Source organism: Aulonocara sp. 'chitande type north' Nkhata Bay, linkage group LG19 (genome assembly GCF_057382095.1).
Source record: "Aulonocara sp. 'chitande type north' Nkhata Bay isolate Kocher_YH1m ecotype deep benthic linkage group LG19, A_spYH_male_GT1.1, whole genome shotgun sequence".
Classification (NCBI taxonomy): domain Eukaryota; kingdom Metazoa; phylum Chordata; class Actinopteri; order Cichliformes; family Cichlidae; genus Aulonocara; species Aulonocara sp. 'chitande type north' Nkhata Bay.
This window is the reverse complement of record NC_141362.1, coordinates 21,485,741-21,510,515: the sequence shown is the minus strand read 5'-3', so window position 1 is coordinate 21,510,515 and position 24,775 is coordinate 21,485,741. Positions and strand designations below refer to the sequence as shown.

At 41.0% G+C, this 24,775-nt stretch overlaps 1 protein-coding gene across 2 annotated transcripts in view; it reads right to left on the bottom strand.

Annotated features, from left to right (window-relative positions):
• Positions 1-24,775, bottom strand: part of fndc3ba (fibronectin type III domain containing 3Ba) — a 93,211-nt gene that overhangs the window by 28,119 nt on the left and 40,317 nt on the right. For both annotated transcript variants that reach the window (XM_086274316.1, XM_086274317.1), the window contains exons 4-7: positions 14,719-14,795; positions 12,361-12,592; positions 12,029-12,188; positions 11,226-11,356 (exon numbers count right to left, since the gene is read on the bottom strand). In XM_086274316.1, coding sequence (XP_086130442.1) covers positions 11,226-11,356; positions 12,029-12,188; positions 12,361-12,592; positions 14,719-14,795 — 600 coding nt within the window. The remainder of the gene's footprint in view (positions 1-11,225; positions 11,357-12,028; positions 12,189-12,360; positions 12,593-14,718; positions 14,796-24,775) is intronic.

The window sequence follows — 24,775 nt, the reverse complement described above, 5'->3', positions numbered from 1 at the left end:
ACTGTAATGTTTTCTGTGGCATTTTCAGTCCAGCAAATAATTCAACCATCTGTGGAAAAATGAAACAAAAATAGCCCAAAATAAAATAAAAAACCCCCATCAATTCTTTAGAAATTCTGTTGCCAAATGGTGTGTGATGCAACACTTGTTTTCTTCAGTAAGTGCCTATTTCATCTCATCAAGTCGTTACACAGCTGTTGGGGAGGAGGAGAGGAAAAACCTAAATGCATTCCACAGAAAGGACTACTCATAAATTTCTGACCTATGAAACAATATGGGGATCACCAAAACAAACAAATAAATAAATAAATAAACATGACTCATATTCCACAATGGCTACTCTGCTTTGTACATAAAAACTGATGATGGTTTTCAGATTAAACAGTTCATAGAAATAATAATTCTAATCATTATGATGCACCATTTTCACATCAACTATATCTACATCTGTGAGTAATTGTTCCCAGGAAGGTCTGACATCAGTTTGGCTGTTGTTGCAGCCCAGTTTGTTGACTTTATTGCGCGACTTCTACTGAATACATGTGTATATGATGACTGTGTTTCGTGCATTCTTTAAAACGCAGTTAAGCAGATTTAGCTTGGAAGTGACATGTGATATTCATATGAAAAGTAATTCTGAAGCTTAGAATTAGACATTTCACATGTAGCTATTTTGACAATCAATTATTCATTCAATCGTTTATTAAGCAAAAATCACAAAAGCACATTTCCCATTTATTAGAACTGAGATTTTGCAGTTTTTCATCTATTACAAATCAAAGTTTCGATTTTGACCTAGAATATGAAGCTGTCTCTAACAGATAGCGGGAAACATTTTTCAATGACTTCTTTCATTTCTCAAATATAATCTGTTCAAAATAATTATAATGAGAATATTTGTAACCCACATGAAGATAAAGGCTACTTAGAAAGCATTTCAGGGTGTGAGTGGAGCTGTTGTTTTTACTGTCCCTTCTGAGTGTGTCACTGGTTCTGCACAGCCTCTTTGAAAGTGAGCAGCATAAACACATGCATATAAAAACTGGTCCACCGACACATGTAAAGGTGATTTAGTAGACGCTCGAGGTTGTTATGAGGGTGAGCGCAAGTGAATGTGTGCGCACACGTGTGGGAACTTCCCACTCCCCCACCGCTGCCGCCAACCCCCACCCCGTGTGATCCCCGAAGTTGAGGTTTTTCCTGATTGAAGGGAATCTGTTTTCTCCATTTCAGTGTGACCACTCGAGATCACACAGGATGTCTCTATGAATCTTTGCGTGAAGGTAAGCAACAGCTAGACCTGCATGAAACCAAGATTGATTGATGCTCGTGCTACAGGAGCGAGGAAACTGTCAAACATGCAAGCATGCGTGCATGCACGTGAATGGAGACCTTACACACAAGCGCAGTATATTTGTGTAAAACGCAGTTTGGGTTTCAAAGATCGATGTATATTTGGCACAAATGATGGAGTGTGCATGTGTGTGTGTGCATGTATGTCGGTTCCTCTGACGGGTTATGGAGGAGAGCGCCTTAATGTGCCTGGGGTACACTTATGAGTCATGGCAACAGTGATGTCATGGAAGCACAACCTCTACTTGCCCTCCCTGTGTGTGAGAAAAAAAGGGCAAGAGCAAAAGAGAGACTGTGTGTGTGCGTCTCAGTATTAGGTCACAGGAGATTGCTGATGGGCAGTGGGGGGGAAGTTTAAGCTACTGTTTGTACATGTGTGTGTTGGGGCTGGCAGCACGGATAGAGTTCAACAGATGCACTGCTAGACACATTAGCTCATTAGTGCTCTTTTCTCTCCTTTTTTTATACATACACTTATCTTTCCATTCTTCCATTGGGACAAAACCGAACTTTTTCTCTTTTATGGAATTACAGCACAGCTCCAGACATGAAGAGCTCCATCAAACAGGCTGACCCAGCTTATCGGATCAGCCGTCGAGTGAAAAAAAGACAGGAGTATGGCCTGCTCAGTGATTTTGCCCCACATTTACAGTACTGGTCTCATGTAACCAAGAGCATAAAGTTAAGAGGTGGTCTCAACAAATTCAACTTCTGACATAAGAAGAGAACTTATTTAATATTTCAGAAGACGTGTAATAACGTTTGAAAAACACTACTTCTTTACCTCACCACTGAGTGTTATGACTGGCGGTCGTTGGCGAGTCCATCTGGTTAAGTGTTTAATACCGAGATGAACCAGGAGATGATGCTGACAGCTGAAATCTGAAACGGAACCTCTACTCGGTGTTACTCCACACCCTCCTGTGTCCTTACTGTTCCTCTCTCTTCTGTTTTTGGCGCTGCCCACGCACCATAACTTCCTATTCTCGTCTGACCTCACATCCCGTCTGTGTCTGACCGACTGTGTTTGATTACCGAGAACAGTCAGACGGAGCACAACGGACAGCAGGAAGAAGAGGAATAAGGGAAAATGATGGGGGGAGGGGACCAGGCGACGGGCAGATTTTATAGGAAGAAAGAGAGACACTAAAAGACAGAGTGCAAAGAGAGGGGAAAGGATGGGAAAGATGAGTCTGGGTAAGAGATTAGGTATAAAAACACAAGGAAATTGAGAGACAAAGAGCAAGCCAGGGATCAACGGAGAGGAGGACAAAGGGGGGATGAAAGTGGAAAGAGGGAAAAAGGATTAGGATGATGTCAGGAAAGGATTACAGAAACTTTACTGACATCATCAGTAGGTGCAGAGCAGATGCACACCATTGATCTCAACAGCCGGATAAATAAAGTAATGACTCACTTACAAATCCAGGTTGGCTTTTCCTAAAAGTTACAAAAATACAGCAGAAGTATATAGTGTATGTACATGTTTTTATTTTGTTATAACAGCGCTCTGTAGTGGTATGAGACATTCTACAGAAGCAATGATAATGTAGGTATGTTATTAAAATAACTAACTGTGATCATCGCTTGGATTTCTTTTGTTTGTTTGTTTGTTTGTTTGTTTTTGGTCCAATCTGAATATTTTTCCCCTTTATTAATAAGAATAGTAAAAAACAAAGAAACAGTTGAATCATTAATAGCATCATTTTTGCCTGTGAAGCAGACAAAAGGCATTGACAGTTTCTTCCAGATGCTAGCAATATGCCTCCTAGGGAGATTAATAACCACTCGCATACCTTCTTCTCATGGTGCAACATGCCTTTCTGGCACAACAGCAACTGCAAACTACTAGGACCGATGGAGACCTGGAGTAAATTGATGTAATAAACAGGGAACTATTTTAGCTTAAAACTTCCGTTAAGTCATAAACGTAGGAGAGAAGACAGTCATGCTAAGAAAGTGACCACCAGAATTCCCACCTGGTGGTAATGGCCTTGGTTAGTCTCATCATTTTATTCTGACTAACAAAACCTCAGATTAGTCTAAGCACTTCCCACTATATAATTTGAAGCTTCATGACTGGATGTTTCTTTCTTAAATATATTGAAGTCGACTTAAAAGCAAAGAGTAAGCTTGACTCTCTTCATTCCTGTCTTTGCGCTGTAAATTGTACCGCTTTCTCCCTCCCTGTTTACAGCATTTTCCTAAATGTTTAAATGTTACACATCCAGAGACTTCAAAATTAGTTATGTCACTTGCAAAGAGCGTTTCAGTAAAATGTGAGTCACTTTGACATTCAGGAGACTGCATTCCTCCTGCATGATGGCCTATGGCTCGTAGACACAGTCTGTCTGCACTGGGACAGAAAAAGACCTTTAAGGCCTGGAGAAAAAAAATGTGAAAAATGTGCCAACGGCCGCTCACTCAGCCCCCGCTCCACACACGTACTGGGCCACAGGGTGCGTGTGGTGTGTCGCTCAAAAGGAACAAAGTGAGCTATGATACCCATCTTTAGAAGCCTCTAATCAGAGAGAACAAAGCAAAGTGATGGACGCTCAATCTGTAGCAGGGAGAGGTGTGGAGATCAGAGAAAGACCAGAAGGGAAGGAGTGGGTTCAGAAGTGAGAGCGGAGAGGAAAGAGGCAAATAGAGGTAGAGAGGGGCATAGACCTCAGATTCCACACTATTATCATCTACTGCATAGCAAGCATTCCATCTGTTCAACAGCTGGGCTACACACACTAGCGCACAAACACACACACACACACACACAAAGTGAAGAAGTTGTTGGGACATGCCTGAATTTATGGTTGTCATGGTGAAGGTTTGGTTCTCATGGCCAGAGCCGTTATGGTTTATAAAAGGGATTAGAAAAGGACAGACGGACAGAGGGACTGGTCCAGAGTAACGTGGAAAAGTTGGAGAGTAAAAAAGAAAAAGGCAGCAAATAAGGTGAGTGGAAAGTAAAGAAGCAAGAAGTATATTCAAGAATCAAATATCAAAACACAGATGAAGTGACACTTGCAAATAAGAATCTTGATTATGACTCACTTTCTCTTGTAACCTGCTTAATGGACTTCACAAAAATAAGAATAGGGTAAGGGGTCATCCTGGGGAAGAATTTGGTTACTACTGCTGGATGTCTGCATACGCAACCTAATCTCTTGGTCATTAATAACCGTTTAGAAAGAGTGCATGTAAATGATAAAGACTATGCAAAATGAAGGGTAAGCTACCAGACCATAAAAATAATATATAAAAGCTCATGTGTTGCAAATATTGGAATACAAAGGCCTTCTTATACTCTTATACTCAAAATCACATTTTTTGACTCCCTTTCCTAACCTGTTATCTCTTAATATGCATGCATGCATGCCAATGTAGACACAGAGACCTTTTCCACTGCAACCCTCTCACTAAGGAAGAAAATGAACACTTCAACTGCCAGCTGACACAAAAAAGTCTATCCACGTTTTCATACCATTTGCACATGCATGCACATGTGTTTATAAAAGAATGTACGTGCTGTGAGTGACAAAGCAACCTGGCTAAGCAGTGAGGGATTATGGGGGATGCGTTTCTCAGAACCCTGACCCCATTTGACCCTGCTCAGCCAAAAAAAAAAAAAGTTTGAGGGAGTGAGTGCAGACTGGCAGACAGCGGGAGGGAATTATACAATCCACAGATAGCAGGGCTGGTTAAAAACAGGAACAGCGACAAAAAGGCAAACAACAAAGTGGTAGATAGTTGGAGACTAATCAATGCAATGTCTCCTTTACTGCAAAGGCAAATTAAAAATAAATACCTCAATTTAAATTTAAATGCCTTAGGCTGTTGTTAAGCTGTTTTTAGTAATGACAGAAATTGTCTTTACCCACTGTGCATACTGTGCATGCATTTGATGGCACCAATAAGTACATTAATAAGCAAGGTGATAGCTGTCCATGCTCCAATATCAGTCATTTGTATAGTTTTACTTAAATCTGATGGTTTTTTGTGACTCATTTCCCAAAAGCAATTTGTGTAAACAAACTGGCAACATCCATTAAAAAAACAAAAACAACAACAACTCACTAAATCCCAGTTTATTTGTGAGTTACTGGAGGTTTCATGTGTGTGAATTTCAAAAATGAAATTTTAGGTTTTGATGAAACGTTAAAATTATCCCAAGATTCCCAAATGACCTTTTTCATGTGTTTCATGTTGGTTTGTTAAATCATGCCTCTTCTCACATATTTTTTAAAGAAGCCCTTTTAGATTTATTATTTCGTAAGACATGGTCGAAGAAATTCAAAACCTACCAAGCAAAATTACAGGTAGCCACACTGGCCTGCAGTTCCTCAACTGGCCACTTGAGGTCAAACACAAATCAATCCCCTAAGACCAGGGGTCAATCAAAGTTTACACAATTACAGACATGTCTGCTCTAACAGAGAGATGGAAGCCAACACAGGTGACTGTAATTGCCACGTGTCTTCTAACTGTGCTCATTTCAGAGCTCTTGAAAGTGTTTGTAGCGTTGGGACTTTTTGAAACAATTTTAAATGCATTTGTCTTATGAGTGGCTGATTGTACAAACACCTACAGTCTGGTCTTCAGTTTTGGTGGGTGAGATGCAGAGTTTGTATATTATTTAGCACTTAACAGCAGGTTTCTGTGTTTAACTAGTGCTGCCAGACAGTGTGTTTGCTTGCTAACCAACCTTGCTTTCATCTTATATGGATCGCTGCTTTATACTCTGCATTTTTAGCTTTAATTATTACGTTTAAGTTTCCTGGGTAAGTGGTATAAAGGCCACCTGAGTGACATAAAATGGAAAAAAATATCTAAAGGGAAGCAGCGTCAGGTCTTTCCCTTTCCTAAAACTGACGACCAAGGACACTAAATTACTTAGCAAGTTTAAATCAACTATAATTTTGTTTTTCTAAGCAAGACTTGCACAAGTCTGGTCAGTGTAGAATGACTAGGTGCTATAGTTTATCACTTGTATCACAAGATTCATTCAACTGAATGGTGAAATATCTGGTGTACCCATTGTGACTAACAAGAATACCCTCCCCTTCTAATCCCATTAGTCCTGTTACACGATATTAGCGGGAAAGACATTCCTCTGCTGATAAAGCCATCCCACACTCGCTTTCTGTTTTCTGTACATGTCTCCTTTTGACTCTTATTTCCAACTCTCATTTTTTTTCTTGTGCATTTTCTGTTTTTATTATCTCAACTTTCACCTTCTAGTCTCTTTCTTCCACCTCTCTGGCCTCCAGGTTGCCCTACAAACATGGCCATATTTGGGTTTGTGGGAAGGGGTAGGAGTTTTTCTGTGTGTCTGTGGGAGGGTGGGGGCCTGAGATTATTGCCATGGCAACTCACAAAAACAATCCAGTAAGGAAAGGCTGGGTGTGTATTCACACATTTTCAGGCCCGCTTCTGCAATCACAGCAGGAGAAGCTGGAAGGAGCTGGATGGTTAACATACATAATTGATGAGTCACGACTGGACTCGGTCAAAGGACACACGAGCTTATAAAACCTTACAAAAAACTGCAGTACATGCCTCATTTTACCAGTACTAGTGCTATGAATTTCTCACTAATTGGCATTTTAACTTAATTAGATAGGATGGCTACTTAGTGCAGTGGTTTATATTTGTCTAACAAGAGAAAGAGTCCTGGGACTTGCATCAGGGGTAAAATTCTGCTTTATGTAAACTTAATGATTATTTTGCAAAGGACATTGCTAATACTTTGCCTTATTAACTCTCTCTACTAGTGTTTCTTGTAATAAATGTTTTAGCATTTAAATTATGCTATAATTCTAACTTCTCGTACAGTTTACTTAAAAAATAGCCATGCTTTGACTTCGCAGAGACAGTAATATCTGAAGGTCAAGTGAAAATGCTTACTTGAGTGAATTTTCCATGCAAAGTGAAGTGGCCATGATAAAGCTCAGTCGCTACTGTTGATACTTTTATAACCTGAAAAATGCATGGCGAAAGTCTGAAAAAGGAGGCCACTGTAGAACATGTAAGGAGAATATTTTTCAAGTAAATATTTTAGAAATGTTCTTCAGTTATGAAGCAAAGAAATGGTTAAACGCTGAATTACACTCATGCTTTTTTTGCTTTTAAAACGTCTTTCTTGGAACACTGTCGTGATTGGTAGCCTATAAAAATCTCTTCACATAATAGAGAAGGTGGGTTTCCATACCTCTCATACCTTGAGATAACAGACATACCTTAAGATAACAGACCACTTCCATATCTATGACTGTGAACCCTTCTTATTTTCCACACCTCATTCACAGAGACGACATAGTGGACAAAGCAGCCACTGCACACATCTGGTTTCTCCTGCTTTCACAGTGCTTAGCAGTGACGTAGAAGAAAAAGATGGAGGAGCTGAGGGAACTGGTCCATCTGTTTCTGCTGAAATCCCAGGTTTTTTTGAGTGAGAGACAGGATCTGTGGTGGTGATGATGCAGAAGCAAGATGGAGGAACAGAAGGGACGGAGCCCACATCTGTTTCTGCTCAGCAAGCAGCTCAGTTCTGAGGAACAGGGCCTGTAGAGCTGGCTTTACTAGAGAATGGACGCTCTGCTGGCCAAGTAAGCCTGCTGCCTTGCTGGCACTGGGGCAACAGCCACACACACACACACACACACACACACACACACACATATAAAGCAAGGGCATCAAGGGCAAAGCGTAGGCGGCTATGTGTGGTGTGTGTGTGTGTGGTATTCTGGATTGGACTTGACTTGGATGCATCGGGCCAAGGAGCAACTTTGTTGGAATGTTTGTACTCTGCTCTTTAACTTTGCGCCTCTCTGTCTTTCCATCTCTGCCTTCTCTGCGATAAAGAAAACTTTGCATCCATCTCTGTCCTCTCGCATCTGTCCTTCAAATCCAGCATTCCACCCCCTTTCTCACCGTTTGCCCCCCTATCCTCTGGAGCCTCATGGTCTGATTGTTTTACAGGAAGCTCAGTCACGGGGTGTTTGAGCATATGTGTGGTTGTGTGTTGGTGTGCAAGTGTGTTGTGTGATATATCCAGCTGACTCAGCCTGATCTCCAGCCCTGTACTGAGACCCTGGTAGACCAAACAACAAATGACACGCTGACATGCTCCTATCTGTCAAGAGTGTTATGGTTGTTTGAGTTGTACAGTATGTGGCACATGAAACTATGAATCCCATAAGCTGAGATGTTGATCTCACTTCCCTTTTCATCCTGTGGCTGATTTTAGCTAATTCCCTCTAGTGTGTGCGCGCACACGTGTGTGTGTACTGTAAGCTGTGCAATCTCCCTTTTGTTGCAGTGCAATAAGATGTTTGGTTTTGGTTTGCATTTGCAGATGTCAACTTGCATGTGTACAGATGTGTTAGCTCTTTACTTTAGTGTGTACGTTTTTTTACTTTTTTCACTTTTCTTAATTATTATAATGACTATTATTGTGAAAAAATGTAAAAAGGAAGTAGTTTCCATACTGATTAAGTCCAGTGTACACATTTGATTGCGTTATGTGGACATTTTCCTGGATGGAGTTGGTGGTGCTGTTACATTTTTTTAAAGATCATTTTTTCAGAGCTGTGAGCAACAAAAACAAAATTCTAGTCACCAACATTGCATGGATGTGGAAAACTAACTCAATATTCAATGCAATATTCTGACAGTAAATTTATATTCCTAACATGGTTCTTTGAAACACAGCACCTGCCTAAGCAATGCTGCAGATCTGTGTTTATTAAATGAACTAACCAATGGTAGTGGTCATCTCAGCAGACAACGTCTTCCCCCCAAAAATTGGCTCAGAAACACAAACAAGGATTCAAGTTGTTGACCAAGCCTCTAAACTCCCCAATTCCCAATTGGATCGAGCATGAGTAGGATGCAACTGATCTATCTAAAACAGGAGTGTCAAACATAAGGGCCTGGAGCCAAAATCATCCCCAGCAAAGACATCCAGTGTGGCCTGGTGGACGACTTTGGAAAAGCATAAATTTTTGGACTCTATTTTTAGAATTTGTACAGCTTTTTGCACTGATAAAGACCTATCCAAAGCCATTCATACTACATACCAAAGGAGCTAAGTAATAGATAAAAAATTAAATGAGAGCAACGTTCCTGTTTTTCATTGTCTACAATAGAAATTTGGCTTTAAAAAAAATAAATAAAGTCATCAATAAACAAAAACTTTTTTATAAATATGTGAAACTCTGGGCAGTGAGCTACCGGAACTTTCTCTGCAATTTCACACATGCAAATTGTAAAACTACACATTTAATTACAATACATGTGTAAAAAAAAACACACTTGCAATAACAAATTTTAATTTACTTGTGTAGAAAAACTGAGATGTGCTGCTGAAATTGCACTTTCTCATTTTATGTTAAGATATCTCAAGGATTAAATGAGTATATAAATATCTTTACACTGACAGAAAGTGGAGTTTTGCTCATCTAGCCCACTTAAAATCACAATGGATTACATGTGGCACAAAATGTAAAAATAAATCTGACATCCCAGATCTGTTCTGAAGGCACCCCCTCCCTTTCCTTAAGTGATCCAGTGTTCACTCCCTGACAAGCCAGAGCTGTTTTGCCATGACAAAAGAAGCCCACATAATATTGGACAAGTGGTTTTAATGTTGTGCCTGATCAGCATCTCCACACCAAACCTAGCTGGAAGATCCCTGTGATCCTGCACCATGCTGTGAGTGACTAAGCCAAAGTTTTATGGGGAGGGTAAATTTAAAAGAGCCTGACAAGTACAGTCAATCAATTTACGTCTCACTTTGTTTCTGTCATCACCTTCAAAAACATCACTGTGTGTGTGTGTGTGTGTGTGTGTGTGTGTGTGTGTGTGTGTGTGTGTGTGTGTATAATGAAATATTCTGTCATTTTTAACAGCTCAGACATTCATCTTATGCGTCAAAAGACCTGCCATTAAAGAAGAACCGCACGTGTGTGTGTGCCTTAATGTCTTTGCACATGTGCTGATGTTCATGTGTGTCTGAGCGATAAGGCTAAGCTGCGGTATCTAAATCTCAGCGCTCAAAGGTTTCCTTCATCTCAAGCAGGGCTCTACAGGTATGTGACTCCACCCTCCCCCATCTCTCTCACCCCTCTCTCAACCATCCCCCCCACGGCTAAGCCTTCACCAACAAGGCCGGTATTGTAGCAAGGGTAAAATGATAGTGCTCAGGGACAGATTCAGCTATGTGCTTACCCAGACAACCCTTACCCCCTTTCTCCACCTCCCTGCCCACACCCCCCTATCCCTTCAACTCAGTGAGGCTGCATTCATCCATTCATTTCTTTCTGTGTGACAAAAAAAGGACAGTGATAGAAAGAGAGGAGCAAAGGTTGTTTTATTTGATTTAATTGAATGCAGAGGGGCACTGAGGTTAAAGAGGACAAAGTAAGTCACACAGAGCAAGACAGAAATGTCACAGAGAACACAAATTATTCACATATAAAAGATGATCTTGTTGCATGGTGACATGTCTATTATTTGGAAAATAAAGAGACTGTAGTGACATTTTCTGTTGAGCAGATATTTAAACTTTAAAACGCTCACATTGAGACTGTCTCCTTTCTTTTGATTTGGTGTCTCGGATCTTGCGATAAGCGGATACACTGAAATATGATATTTTGATTTAACTCTTTTATACTTGTCTGTATGTCTGTGATGCAGGTTTGTGTCAGGACTCATTCATGTCAACATCCGTGTTTAATGTTACTTATTGAGTGTCATTTTTTTTCTATTTGAAACTATTTGAACTATATCGACGTATACATTTAAGACAGAAAAATATTCATTGACAGTGGGTACTAGTCTCTCTCATGCCCTTGTGTTTGTGCAAGTCCTACCTTGTGTGTGTGTGTCTGGTTCACTGTTTCGCGGACTGCTGCGGAGCCGTCTCTCTGGCTTCTTCCCTCCTGGACTGCCAACTCCACCACCAGACCCCGCTGACCCGAGCGTTGGGCCGTGTGATTTGTTGCTGCATCCCGAAGAAAATCACAACAGAATTCATTGTATTTACATAAAAGACATAAAACAAGAAGTATATAAATCATACACCCTTTGCTCAGTTGCAACCAAAAGCTGCAGTGACCAAATGAGCTGTTCACCTTTCTCTTCAATAAAAATACTAACTAAATAAGGTGTGGAAAATAGATCAAAAGAAAGAAAAAAATTCCTAGCAAAAGATTCCTTCACATGAGCTGTTTTCACACATGGGCAAAATCGACAGAACAACATTTAGCAAGGTTGTGTTTGTGTTTATGGATTTTCACACTAATATTGGGTGTACTTTTTGCAGCTGAGGTTAACACATGATGCCTATGTAATCCCTGTGAATGCTTCAAATAACTGTGTGCTCTAACTTTGTGTTAGGAAAGGTGTGGGTAGAGTTCACTTATTTGGACATTTGCAGCTGCAGCATGTAATTACTAGCACTCAGGCATACATGTGAAAACAGGTCCATTCTTATTCCAAATGAACAGCTAATACATTAAAATTTTACACAGCTTAGTTAACTGATTTTTATATTACCTCCATATAATGACATAAAAAATGAAATGAATATATAAATCATCAACATCGTGCCTTCAGAAGTCTAACCATTAATGAGTTGGCTAATCTTAAAGTGCATCTCATAAATGATGATCACCTGTATCCATTGTGTGCTGGCCCAAGGCTGCCCTTATAGGGAGTAGAGGGAGGAGAATTGACTCGATTCTGTCTCGGTTCCTTTAACTTTTTAGGTTGTGGCTTACTGTATGTATCCTCCCTCCCTATGAAGTTTGACATCCCATAAACTGGGATGATTTCTGCAAGGAAGAAGAGCATAGAAAATATTTCATGTTAAATTTCGTACCGTGCAGGTTGCGTGACGCATATTCGTAACTGAATTTTAACTCAATGTCAAAATCTGATTTGGTTTTGTTTTTTTGCTTTCTTTTTTGTTTTTGCAGATGGCCTGTGTTCAGTCAGCACGAGTACCTGGATCGCCGTACATGGGGGGAAGGTGGTGTTGGTAGTACTGATGGGGAGGCAGCTCCCCGGGGCTGACGGGAGGATAGAAAGAGTGAGAGTTGGGGATGAAGTGAGGGTGAGGCAGGTATGGCGGCAGGTGATGTGTGGGGGAGAGAGCTGGAGAGTAGGAGGGAGGGTAGCACTCCGGAGACTGGGGGGTCACAACCACTCGGCGGACCCCTGTGGTATCTTCCAGCACCTGTGGGAGAGAGGAGAAAAGCTAAGTATGGGTTCACAGAACATGAAAATAACATTTTTAAAAAGCCTAAAAGACTAAGAAATGTGCATCTGTGCGCCTGAATTTTAGTACCTACAAATCACGCAAGACTTGAAAAGTGCACACTGCCTTTGACTGCTTTATATACTGTTGAGTAAAGGTTCCTCAGATAGTGCTGGCTTTAATTTAAGTCAAGTGATTCAGAGAACTGAGTGAATTGCCCATCATGCCAAGAGTACTTCACTGCCCATTATTTTACAAGAGCAGGTGCTCTGTCTGTTAAATGGTGGATATTTAATAAAAGAATTAACTGCATGATTTATCTGACAGCTGAGCGTGTACCAACAGGATGTGCGGTCCCTTAAAGCAATGAAAAACAAATGTGTCCTTAGATGGCCTGCACATTTTTCTGGCAACAAGCTTCAGAGAACTGCCTGAAATTAGCATAGATCCCATACTTGTATTCATTTTCACTCGGACACAGATACAGACACACACATTCCAACTATTCAGATACTTTCACAGGCCTGCATTCCGAGAAGAGCGCAAACACACACTCCCTGCAGAGAGGGGGAAGTCATCTGCTGGTGCCTAACAACAACAACACCGCACACTGTCTCTCACACACACACATACACTAAATAACACCACCGTGAAATCCCCACACAAACTGAGAAGCAACAGACACCACACAAAGAAAGATGGTGGGGAATGAAAGAGGGTCAGGAGGGGAGGAAGAGAGTTACAAAACTAATCTGATGTGAGAAAAACCTTGAGAGGGAGCAAATAGATGCAGAGGAGGAGGCCCGCTCTCTGCCCTTTCATCCCCTCTGCTGCACATGAAAAAACGATGTGTTTACAGAAAAACAAGGGCAAAGTCTCTGCAGGAGTATGTGCAGACCAGGCCTACAAGCGCACACATTTATTGGCAAGGACACGCACATTCCAAATATGAAGCACCCACAAACACACATGGCATCACATTGCAGGCATTAGTGAAAACTCCCAGAGGACACACATACACATGAGCACTTTAGACACATAAGACACAACTACTTCAACACACTACTGTCCACCACAGCAGTGCTCTTTCTCCTTTCACCCCTTCGTGCAACCCTAATCCCCCCCTTCCAAAAAAAAATTTTGCCCAATGAATGCCTGTCTCCCGTATCATGCTTGTTTATCTAACAGTGACAGTGTTTCCCGCTCAGGCTTGGCTCAGTCCCCACTCACACACACACAAACATACACCCACGGTGAGCCAATGACCCGACCTCCGTTGGGTAAGAGCACAATCTCGCCAACAGACAAACCACAGGATTTTTTTGAAATCTTGTGAGGATAGTTTATTGACTTCTTTTTCTCATTGTCCTGGTGTTGTTATCTAATAGAGAAAGCGCATACACATTTCCTGTAGAGGACTCAAATATTAATTGAACCTAATACTCCAAATTCTTGGTGCTCTGTTGGGTCAAGAAGACCAGCGTGGTTGCTTCTCTATGACAGACAGAATAAGTGACTTTTGTGGGAGTCAAGCACAGGCTAAAAAAAAAAAACCTATCATCTGCATCCTTTAATAATGACTACTAGACCCACTTCTGATAGCTGTTCAATAAAACATTATACAAGTACAAATTGCTTAGTCTATCAACCAGCCAGTGCATAGAAATATGCTATGCTGCTATATTCTCCAGTTTTGGACACTAACGCAACTACTTTTTACTGTTAACACATGAGTTTGATTTATGGATTTATTTCCATTTACAGCATCATAACAATTTTCCAGTGACAAGAACCAACATGCTGAAACAGTCTTCAGACAGACTAATTGAGTGAACTGAAAAAATAAATGAACACTGGGTAAATTTACCTTGAAATATATTAAATTAAGAAATATCTGCATTTTTATTACTTAAAAGAAGCCTCTTTTTGGTGGAGAAATGAGAAGCACTAGCTAATTTAGTGTAGTCGTGCATGCACAAATCTCCCCCTGAGTCCATTTTTTTTTTCTTTACTCAAACGCTCCCACACAACCCAAACACGATAAACATAAAAAATAAGTCAAAGAGTATTAAACTGAGGAAAAATACACACAAAAATAAACTAACCTGTGAGATGTAGCCTGGGGGGACGTGGATGGGAGGGATCGACCCATTTGGGGACATCATGGGAACCTCAGCAGGACCTGTGAGGAAGGAGAAGAATTATTTACTCAACCAGGCAACTAATGCTTAGATAAATTCTCATTTACATTCATCAGTTGGCAGTTCACATGCGGGGACATAAAGTAGACAGATACGCTGAAGGTTGGGCTGTGTTATTTTATATAGTTACTTAGTCCCACAGTATGAAGATACTAGGAAATAAAGGTAATTAACCACTTAAAAATAAGAGTCTCTTCCCTTCAAATCTGCTTGTATAATCTCAAACAGCTCACACATAAATATAAGCAAGCCTTTTCGTTGTTACTGGCTATTCAGCAGTACTATTATGATAATTATAGGTATAAAAAATAAGGGTACATGGCTGCTTACTGAGAAATGAGGTTTCTACACTGAAGGAGAAGTATGCGAATCTAAATAGAATTAGCAGACTGAAAATGATGTTGACTTTTCCACTGTCTAAATACCCCCCTCCAAAAAAAATCTCCCGTCTCCCTCTTCCTCTGTCTTTCTGTGATGGAGGTCTGCGCCTGTTAAAGTCATTGGGACCCCGTCGGGACAGCTGGAAGCAGACCTAGCCTCAGAATAAATCACACTGCACAGAGGCCTTCACTACCTCCAAGCACACATGCTACTATGAAGACACATTAACATTTTTTTCCCAAGTTGACAACACTTACATACTTGTTGACTATTCTAAAATCTAGTCTCCGTTAAAGGGCTATTTTTCATCTTTTCAGCTGCTTTACCCTCTAACTCCATACTTCACAGACTGTTTTCAGGGATTTCTCCTCTTTCCCCAGCTTCTGTTATTACTCACATCCTTTCTTCCCTCCAATATTACTCATCTGATCCTTGCCTTCCTTACTAAGTTTATCCTTTCCATACTTCATCAATGATCTTTATCATCTTTTCTCCGTCCTTCACATCAGCCCTCCATTACTCACCCACTTTACTGACCTCTCATCAGCCAAGCAAACAGGTAACAGTACAGTAAACACACACCCACCTACACACAGAAAAACAACCTGAGCAAAGTCTGCAATGTGGATTAATGTGTATGTGTGTCTGTTTGTGTGTGCGGTGAGTAGGTCACAGGTATGAAGAGACAGGCCTCTTTCAGTCTAGTCTGCTCCCCTACCATGGAGACTAGAACTGCATATGAAAGTCTCCATTGAATAGAAGGTCATAGCATGGGGAAACACACACAGAGCTGCTCTACACCTCTTTCCACCACTGCTCATAGCACACTTTCCCCTCTTACTCACACACTGCCCCAATCACACACACACACACACACACTCTATCTCAGGCATCGTCACTCAGACACGCACACACACTTGGCAAACAGACGTGTGTTTGGACAGTCTCTGCTGCCTCTGTGCTCTTCACTCAGCAAACAGCAACATTCTTCCAGTCACACACACACTGAACATTCCCATCCCTGGCCCCCAGGACTGGACCCAACAAGCCTAACTACCTCCCAAACCATTGCCAAAATACAAGACACTCTTTGTCCTGCTATTCAACACACACACACACACACACACACACACACACACACACACACACACACACACACACACACACACACACAGAGCTGTCAAGTCATACAATATTAGACTGACTTTCATTCACAAAAGCCCGAGATAATCACACGTTTGTATGTGTCCATCAAAAAGCTTTCAATCGTGTTTGTTTGTGCGCAAATGTACAAATAAGTCACTGTGGTCCTTGATTCACACTGTGGTAACGTCACTCTCTGGTCTCACCCCCAGCTCTACCCTTTAAGCACCACGAATAGAGTCACAACTTCCTCTACCTAATCCTACTGGAATCCTAGACAACACAGCTAACCAACCCCGCTCCCCTTTGCTTTTCCGCTTCTCATCTTCCATCTGTTGCTTCTTCCGCCTCTGAGTTAAAAAGAGGTCAGGGCAGAGATGAGATATCAAGTCATATCCTAGATAGCATGCATATGACTCTGCCTGCACCACAGCAAGGAATCAGCACGTGTAATGAACCACAACAAGAGACAATCAGAGCTGCAAAGACTAGTTTAATTCCTCTGAGGAAATATTGCTCTGTTGGGCAAAGCTTAACATTTTTGATGTATACAAGGCAATCAGGAATGTGATATGTAACATTTCTGGCTCATTGACATAAATGTTACTATGCCCAACCTAGTCAGACTGCAGTTGCCACTTTGTGACAATGGTCGTCATTCTGACATGAAGCCAACAAGTTCAGAAGCCATCACATAATGGAAAGCAGTGTCTGAGGGTAGGTTTATATCTTACTTATGTTTGCTGATAAAGAACACTGCACACAAGTTGCTTCCACAGCAGGAACTAAGCAGTCCTGACTGGAAGGGTTAATGAAATAAATCTGAGGTCTGTGGTCTAATGTGGGGGTTCATCTGGTGGTCAATGACATATTCTAGTTTGACAGACTCTGCTTCAAGAAATCAAAGAGGACCACAGGAATTAATACAAAGTATGTTTTGTATTGCACAGAACAGAGATAGAAATAGCACAACCATGACACACTCGGGGCAATACAGAGGAATGGTTAGAAAAAACCCCCAAAACACAATGTCATCATGAGCAACAAGTGTAGTGAAGTGAAACACAAAATAATTACATTTAATGACACAGAAAAAAGCAATGAAAATAAAAAATTCATAGCGAAAAAAACTCAAGCTTACTGAAAAAGCAGAACATATTCAGATCACTAAATTAATTCTGTCTAAAACACATTTAGAGACTTTATTTTTAAAGTGCCACCTTCAAAAGTCTAGTATTTGTCACTGAAGAATTACACGTGAAAATATATACACATGCCCATAATAAGCATCCTGTCTCATCCACACACACACAACAAACAGTCTCATTCACAAAGACACATGTAGACAAACAAACACACACACACACACACACACACACACACACACTTGTGTTTTTGCGCAGCTCCTCATACATACATTCATATACATACACAGACTGAGGCTACGTCCACACGTACCCGGGTATTTTTGAAAACACAGATTTTTCTATGCGTTTGCACCTTTCGTCCACACGTAAACGGCGTTTTTGGTCACTGAAAACGGAGATTTTTAAAAACTCCGGCCAGGGTGGATATTTTCTAAAACTCCGTTTTTGCATTTATGTGTGGACAAGAAAAACGGAGAAAACGCAGCTACAAAGATGTGCGCATTTTTTGACGTCACAGTGTGCGCCACGTTATTGTTTCGGTGAAATGAATTTCTACAATACTGTTACTGTTAATTGTACTCTCTGCAGTGTTTAAATGCTTACATATACACACACAGTTACTGTCCCTCCACACAGACGACTTGGTTCTGCTTCTATGCCCCAGCTTTGTTTACTTTTTCCCACCGAGGCTTCTAGACTTCTGATTGGCCAACATTTCTACACGGTTAGGAATATCCGGTTGTTCAGTGATGACACGACGAATCCTACTTCCGGGTCTAAAGTAGTCTGCGTTTAATATGGCTTTTGTGTTGTTAACATGTTTAATGTTGTGTATTTTCTTCTATTTGATCTCAAAAAGCTCCTAAAACAGCCAGTGATCACTGTTAAATTCCGTTTTCATGGATGCCTGGATGTTAAACTCAATTGTTACACCTGGTAGAGCAGAACGCTGATCATTTTATTAAAGATGAAAGACTTTAGACAGTTTTTCAACTCTCAGTAATGCCATAGTGATCGTTTGATATATGGACCTGCAGCGGAGTTTAGACCCACACACGGCTAGTGACGTCAGACTGACCAACCGGATAGCGCCACCTGTTGCTTTGGCATGTTCATAGCAGCGTTTTCCTTCATTTTTGCCTTTACGTGTGGACGGGATTATTTTTTAAAACGAAAACGGAAAATCTCCATTTTCAAAAATACCCGTGTACGTGTGGACGTAGCCACAGACTAAGAAGATGATGCAACACTTCAGATGTTTACCATGTTACAGCTGTCTTTAACAGCTGTGGCAGGGCCCCCTAAACACAACAAAAATGCTGCAAGACAAAAATGTGGCCTGACACACGATCAATTACTTATCTCTGTAGTAACGAAATAACTTATACACACTGAATAAACACACATTTGTTGATGGGCCAACACTGCTCACAGTTAGTGTAACCCAACAGTGTGTATTAGCATCTTGCTTATTCCAGCAGAATGAAGCAATAATCAGCTTCTAGAAATAAGCGAACCACTTTCTCTCTTTCCCTTCATCACTAAACATGTGGTTACCACATTGGAAGGAAACACAGACCCTCATGGGAAAGCATATGTGCACGAGTGTGTGTGTGTGTGTGTGTGTGTGTGTGTGTGTGTGTGTGTGTGTGTGTGTGTGTGTGTGTGTGTGTCTGTGATACTGGTATTAAACCGATGGAGCTTGTTTGCAACATGACCTACATAGAGAACAACTAGCCACAAATGGATTTCCCGATAACAGAGACACACACACACACACACACACACACACACACACACACACACACACACACACACACACACACACACACACACACACACACAAATCATTTCTAGAAAGATTTCTAGAATGCTTTTCCTTTATCTTAAAAGTACATCACAGTCACAGACACACAACCTTTGTATCACAATCAGAGCCTCATGGAGGCAGCTGTTTTATCTACATGGGTACAAATGTACCAGTTTGTGTGTATGTTTATGTGGGAGCAACTGTGTATGTGTGTCTGGGTCACTTGTGACGTGGCATTGCCTGGAAGTTATGTAAGCATCAGCGGGGTAATGTTATCTGTCCTAGGAGCTGCAAAAGACACTCCCACGACAGCTTCCTCTACTGCCTGGCCAATCCATGCGCACACAAAATACACACATGCATGAACACTAAAGAGCCAATTGTCATGTCAACGCTGAATGCTAATTTATGCATTAAAAAGAAAAAACACACAAAAGCAAGCAGCAGCTGCCCAAAGATGTTTTGTAGTCAGCTGATATGGGTACTAGAAGCTTCCACAGTGGAAAGGACTCTGAGAAAGATGGATCGAAACCTGGACCGTGATGGGAAGTGTAATAAAAAATATAAGACAATAAGAAGAGTAAGAGAGAGATTGCTTAAGGTGGAAACATGGGAGAAAGATTCAGAACTACACAGTGTACTACATATACACTGTGTACAAAGATACACACTAATACACAAGTTACAGCCCTAAAATAAATCTCCGGTGAGTCAACTCCACCGGACATCTTTGCCATGGGGAGGGTTTCTCAGTGATGGAGGAGGAAGTCAGAACTTCCTGTGCTGCTCTGCCCCAAGTCCTCTGCCCTCATGACACTTACACACTACAGTGTGACAGAAAAACTAGCTTTGCATGTCAAACCCCTCCCCAAAAAGTCCTCTACAAACGAGTATAAAGAAGCACATATTCACACTTCTGATCCTGAGCCCATGTTCTGTGTTTGCAGCACAGACTGTAATTTAAGCAAGCTGCTGATTTGCTGTGGAATGTAAATCAAAAGTTGGGCAGTTTCTACATTTGAACACTGGGTCATATCTTAAGTACATACTGTAGTGTGTATGCAGGTACGTGTAAGCACATTCCTTATTATGACTGAGCTTCTTTGAACTTCTAAACTCAAAGTTGCATAATGGCATCATAAGAAAACAAGCAGAAAGTATTATCGCTTATGCCAGCTGATGAATATCAGTGCCATGATGACTTCATTAGGATCTGACATCAGCACATTATGAGCTAAAGTAGAAGCAATAAGGCTTGTAAAACCAGCACTATATTTTATTAGTCCATTGGCTCAAGCTCATGTTTCTCCTGTCCGTACATAGGAAAAATAAAATAATAAACCAATAAGTTTCCACCCCACACACACACAAAAAAAAATCCTATCAAAGCTTTCATTTAAATGGTTTTGGAATCTGATGGCTTGAACATTTCCTGCGAAACAAAAGAGCCAGACTTGTGCACTGAGCTCTTCAGCTCCACCTGTGGTTGCCTGCCCATAGGCACTAGCTGAGGTTGTCATCCTTGTCTCTATTTGTGATAATATTGAAGTCCAAGTATAACCTTCTGCTTTTTCAGTTTTGTCTCTCCAGTTAACCCTATGGCTGTGCTCATATCCAGCTTCAATTCTTAGATTTTTTTAAGATTAATGCTGCATCCGACTCAATAGATAAACGCTAATCTGACAGTAATAAGAATAACATACATGTCAAAAATATATTCACATTAGGGCTGCCACGATTTGTCGACTAGTCACGATTACGTCGACTATCAAAATCGTCGACGACAAATTTAATAGTCGACACGTCGTTTGAAGGTTTGTAAGATCGCAAAACACGCAGGAATAAAGTAGCAGGATTTAAGAGTGTAATAACGGACTGAAACAGAAGATGGCAGCACTGCATGTACAAGGATGCCAGCTGCCGTTAAACCCCGAAGAAGAAGAAGAAGAGAAGCAGCTGTGTCCCAGAATTCATAGCGCCGCCCAGCTTAGTTTCCAACAATGGCGGTAGCTAGTTAGTTTTAATATTACTCTTATTATTCTTTCTGGGTCACAAAATAAACGTTTAACATATTTTCAGGCGAGAATGTAGCTGTGTAAACCTCAAATATCGGCTCAGTTTATCAGGACACCACATATTTTCAAAAGCGCTCCGACGTTTTCGGAGACGTCTGTTACCCACTAGCTCGATAGCTAGCCGGGGGCTAGGTCACTAGCGTTGTGAGAACACCGGACTCCCGGCAAATTGTTTTCAAACCCACCGCCGTCTTTCGCTACTCAGGTTAAATATATATGAGTCACTTAGATAAATTAAAAATGTTGTTGTTTGGCTTTTTTTTTTTAGTATTTTATTTGTTCCTGAGTAAATCGGTTTGTCTGAGATTAAAGTTATAGTTTTTACACAGCTGAATAAACGTCAAGCAGACAGCTGATTATCAGAAGTGTGAGATGCTGGAGAATTTACTCCGGTGTCCTGTTATATTTTAGATAGCAAGGAGTTTATTAAACTTCACCGAAACAATCTGCAAATTTCATTAAAATTTAATAAACTATCATCTTGTCTTTATTTTTAGTTAGCACCTTAAAAGCTTAAAGCTGTAAGCTAATGATAGTTATATAAGCGCAGATGCTGCTGGTGCAATAAGCTGTAGTTTTACGTCCAGTGGATGATGATCTGATTAGTCGACTAATCGCATAAATAATCGGTGACTAGTCGACTATCAAAATAATCGTTTGTGGCAGCCCTAATTCACATATATCCACAGCTATATCTAAATAGTAATCTATGTATAATTTGTAAAAAAAAACATATATATATATATATATATCTATCATGTAGGGGTGCAACGATATTTGTATCATTATTGAACCGTTCGATACAGTGCTTTCGGTTCGGTACGCATCGAACAATACAAAATTTGTAATTTATTTTATCAACTTTCCTTCTGACGATGCTGCCTGTGTTGAGCGCTCAGTGAATCTGTGTTCGACTACTCCGCCTAGGCTGCACTGTCGAGCGCAGATCCACTGAGCTTCAACACAGACAGCATCGTCAGAAGGAAGAGCGCAGGGCAAGCTAGCGAGACAGAAGTTAAGCTCTCCTTGCAACATGGCAAATTGAACCTCTCCCACCCTCATTCAGATCTGGCGTTTGGAATTATTTTGGTTTTCATGTGACGTATGACCCTGAAGGTAAGCGCGTCATGGACTAAAGTAAAACAGTATGTTGGATGTGCCACGCAATGCTCAATTACATGGGTGGGAGCTAGTGTATTAGCGCAGTTAGCTCGTTAACGTGTTGGCCGTCTAGCCCCATGCACGGGGCGATCAGGGGTAGCTCGTAGAGCTGGGCGATATATCGAGTTTTTTAAAAATATCGATATATTTTCATACGAGATATAAGATGTGACAATATCGTTTATATCGATATAGTCTATGTTACGTTATAATTATACTTGTGGAGCCGCAGGTTTGCCTCTCTTTCGTCCACTTTTGTCGCTACGCAACGTTACTCGGCCTCGCCTCTCCTTCACTGAACACAACTCCGCCTCCCCCATAGCTTCACCTGCAGGCAATGACAAGATGAAAGCGGAAAATCTCCGTTAGCGAGTTACCGTGCGTGGGGCTGGACGGCGTCAACGTGTTAGCGAGCTAACCGCGCTAACGAGCTAACCGCGCTAACAACATGCAGCCCGGAGGAGCTGCACGGCCTAAAATCCTTTCATTTTCTCAAAACTCGACAGTGCGCCTTATGTATGAATTCTGGTTGTGCTTACTGACCGCAAACCGATTTTATGTGGTACACAGCGCTCGGCAATCTGTCAAAAAATGTTTTAATATGACTTTGCTAAGCTACGGAGCTGCACCGCTTGATGGATTGTCGGAGGATTACGGCTACCGAGGAGGAGCCTCGCGGAGTGATACGTACTGTGTGTGTATAAGGACCATGTGGCATGAATAAGGCACGGCGGGACCACGGAGCGACGTTCAGAGCCAACTTTATTTGATTCACGTCACACCACACCACCACCAACCCCTGAGTCCCCGTGTTTTAACACGGCGGGCGTGATTGCGGATGCCGTGCAGGTGCGTCCGCACGGCCCCGCAGACCCCCATCGCCCGATTGAGGCCGGGGAGCAATCTGGCCGAACCTACTCCCCCCCCGCGAACTGGGGCGAGACTCGGCCCCTACACACAGTGGCGTGTCTAGAAAATTTTTGTTGGGGGGGCCAGGTAGGGGCACAGATTTGGAGAAGGGTGGCAGATTTAATTGGCAGATAATGTTTAAAAAAAAAAATTCTACCAACCCTTAACCATAATTCAATAATCCTATAAACCTAATAACCAAATGCACTTTTAACTCTTATTAGAATGAGATTTTAACCACTACGGTGCAAAGTTTTTAGATACTGCGTTGATAAAGTACAAGAGATACAATCAGTGCTTTGTCAGTGTTTACTCACCAGTCAAGGACATCAATATTTACATAGTATTTTTACTGACATATAGTGCACATATGTTTTGGGCAAAAACATTTTTGAATATTAAAATACGAACATTTTTAACATACAATTGACAAATTAGCCAATGTAAAACTTTATCTGCTTATTAAAAAAAGAAGATAATCTTCTCACAAACTGGTGTTTGATTTTGAAACAGGAAAAAAGTGGGGAAACAAATGAAAAGACTAACATTTGAATAAAACCTGAAAGCAAGTAAATACTTTCTATGCTGCCTTATGGTAAACTTTAGTAATATTGATAAAGAACAACACTGGCTGATGATGAAATACAGTCAGCTGGCATGGTGACACTGCCAGTATTAACCTGCAGGGCTGGACTGGGACAAAAAAATTGGGCATTTTCACTACAGACCGACCCACCAGGTATTAAAGCCATAAAGACTTTGACTGAAAACAAACCCTGTTGTGACAGTGATGTATAGTCTTGTTGGTATATGTATGATTTCTATACATTTTACGTCAGATAAAAACTTTGGTTGTAAGATTTAGATAATTATTTAATAAAAGCTAGGTATTTTAAATGAGAATAAGAAAGAAAAGTATTTCTTTGTGCCTTTCCCTGTTAATGCCCTACATGCCCCCCTGGCAAAACTTTCCTAGACCCGCCCCTGCACAGTTACCAGCTGTCAGCTACATAAAAAAGGATCCTGGGGTTATTTGTCTCTCAGAAACAGTTCATAACTTCCCTTCAACTCATTCATGTGACCTAAAAGGTAAACCTGTTTCTCCATCACCTGTTCAGCTCTGATGGTTCAGTAAGGACATCTCCTGGTTTCATGTTTCCCTCTCACCACATATCCAAACCGATATCATGACCAGCAGCTTTACAGCTGTGGCTCCAGCAAACAACAGCTGATACTAGAAATTAATATTAAATAAATTCTAACAACAGCTGATCAAGCTTAAACGTGCTGCTGTTGTTTAGCGCGACATCCGCTGGTTTCCTCTTTCTGGTGCA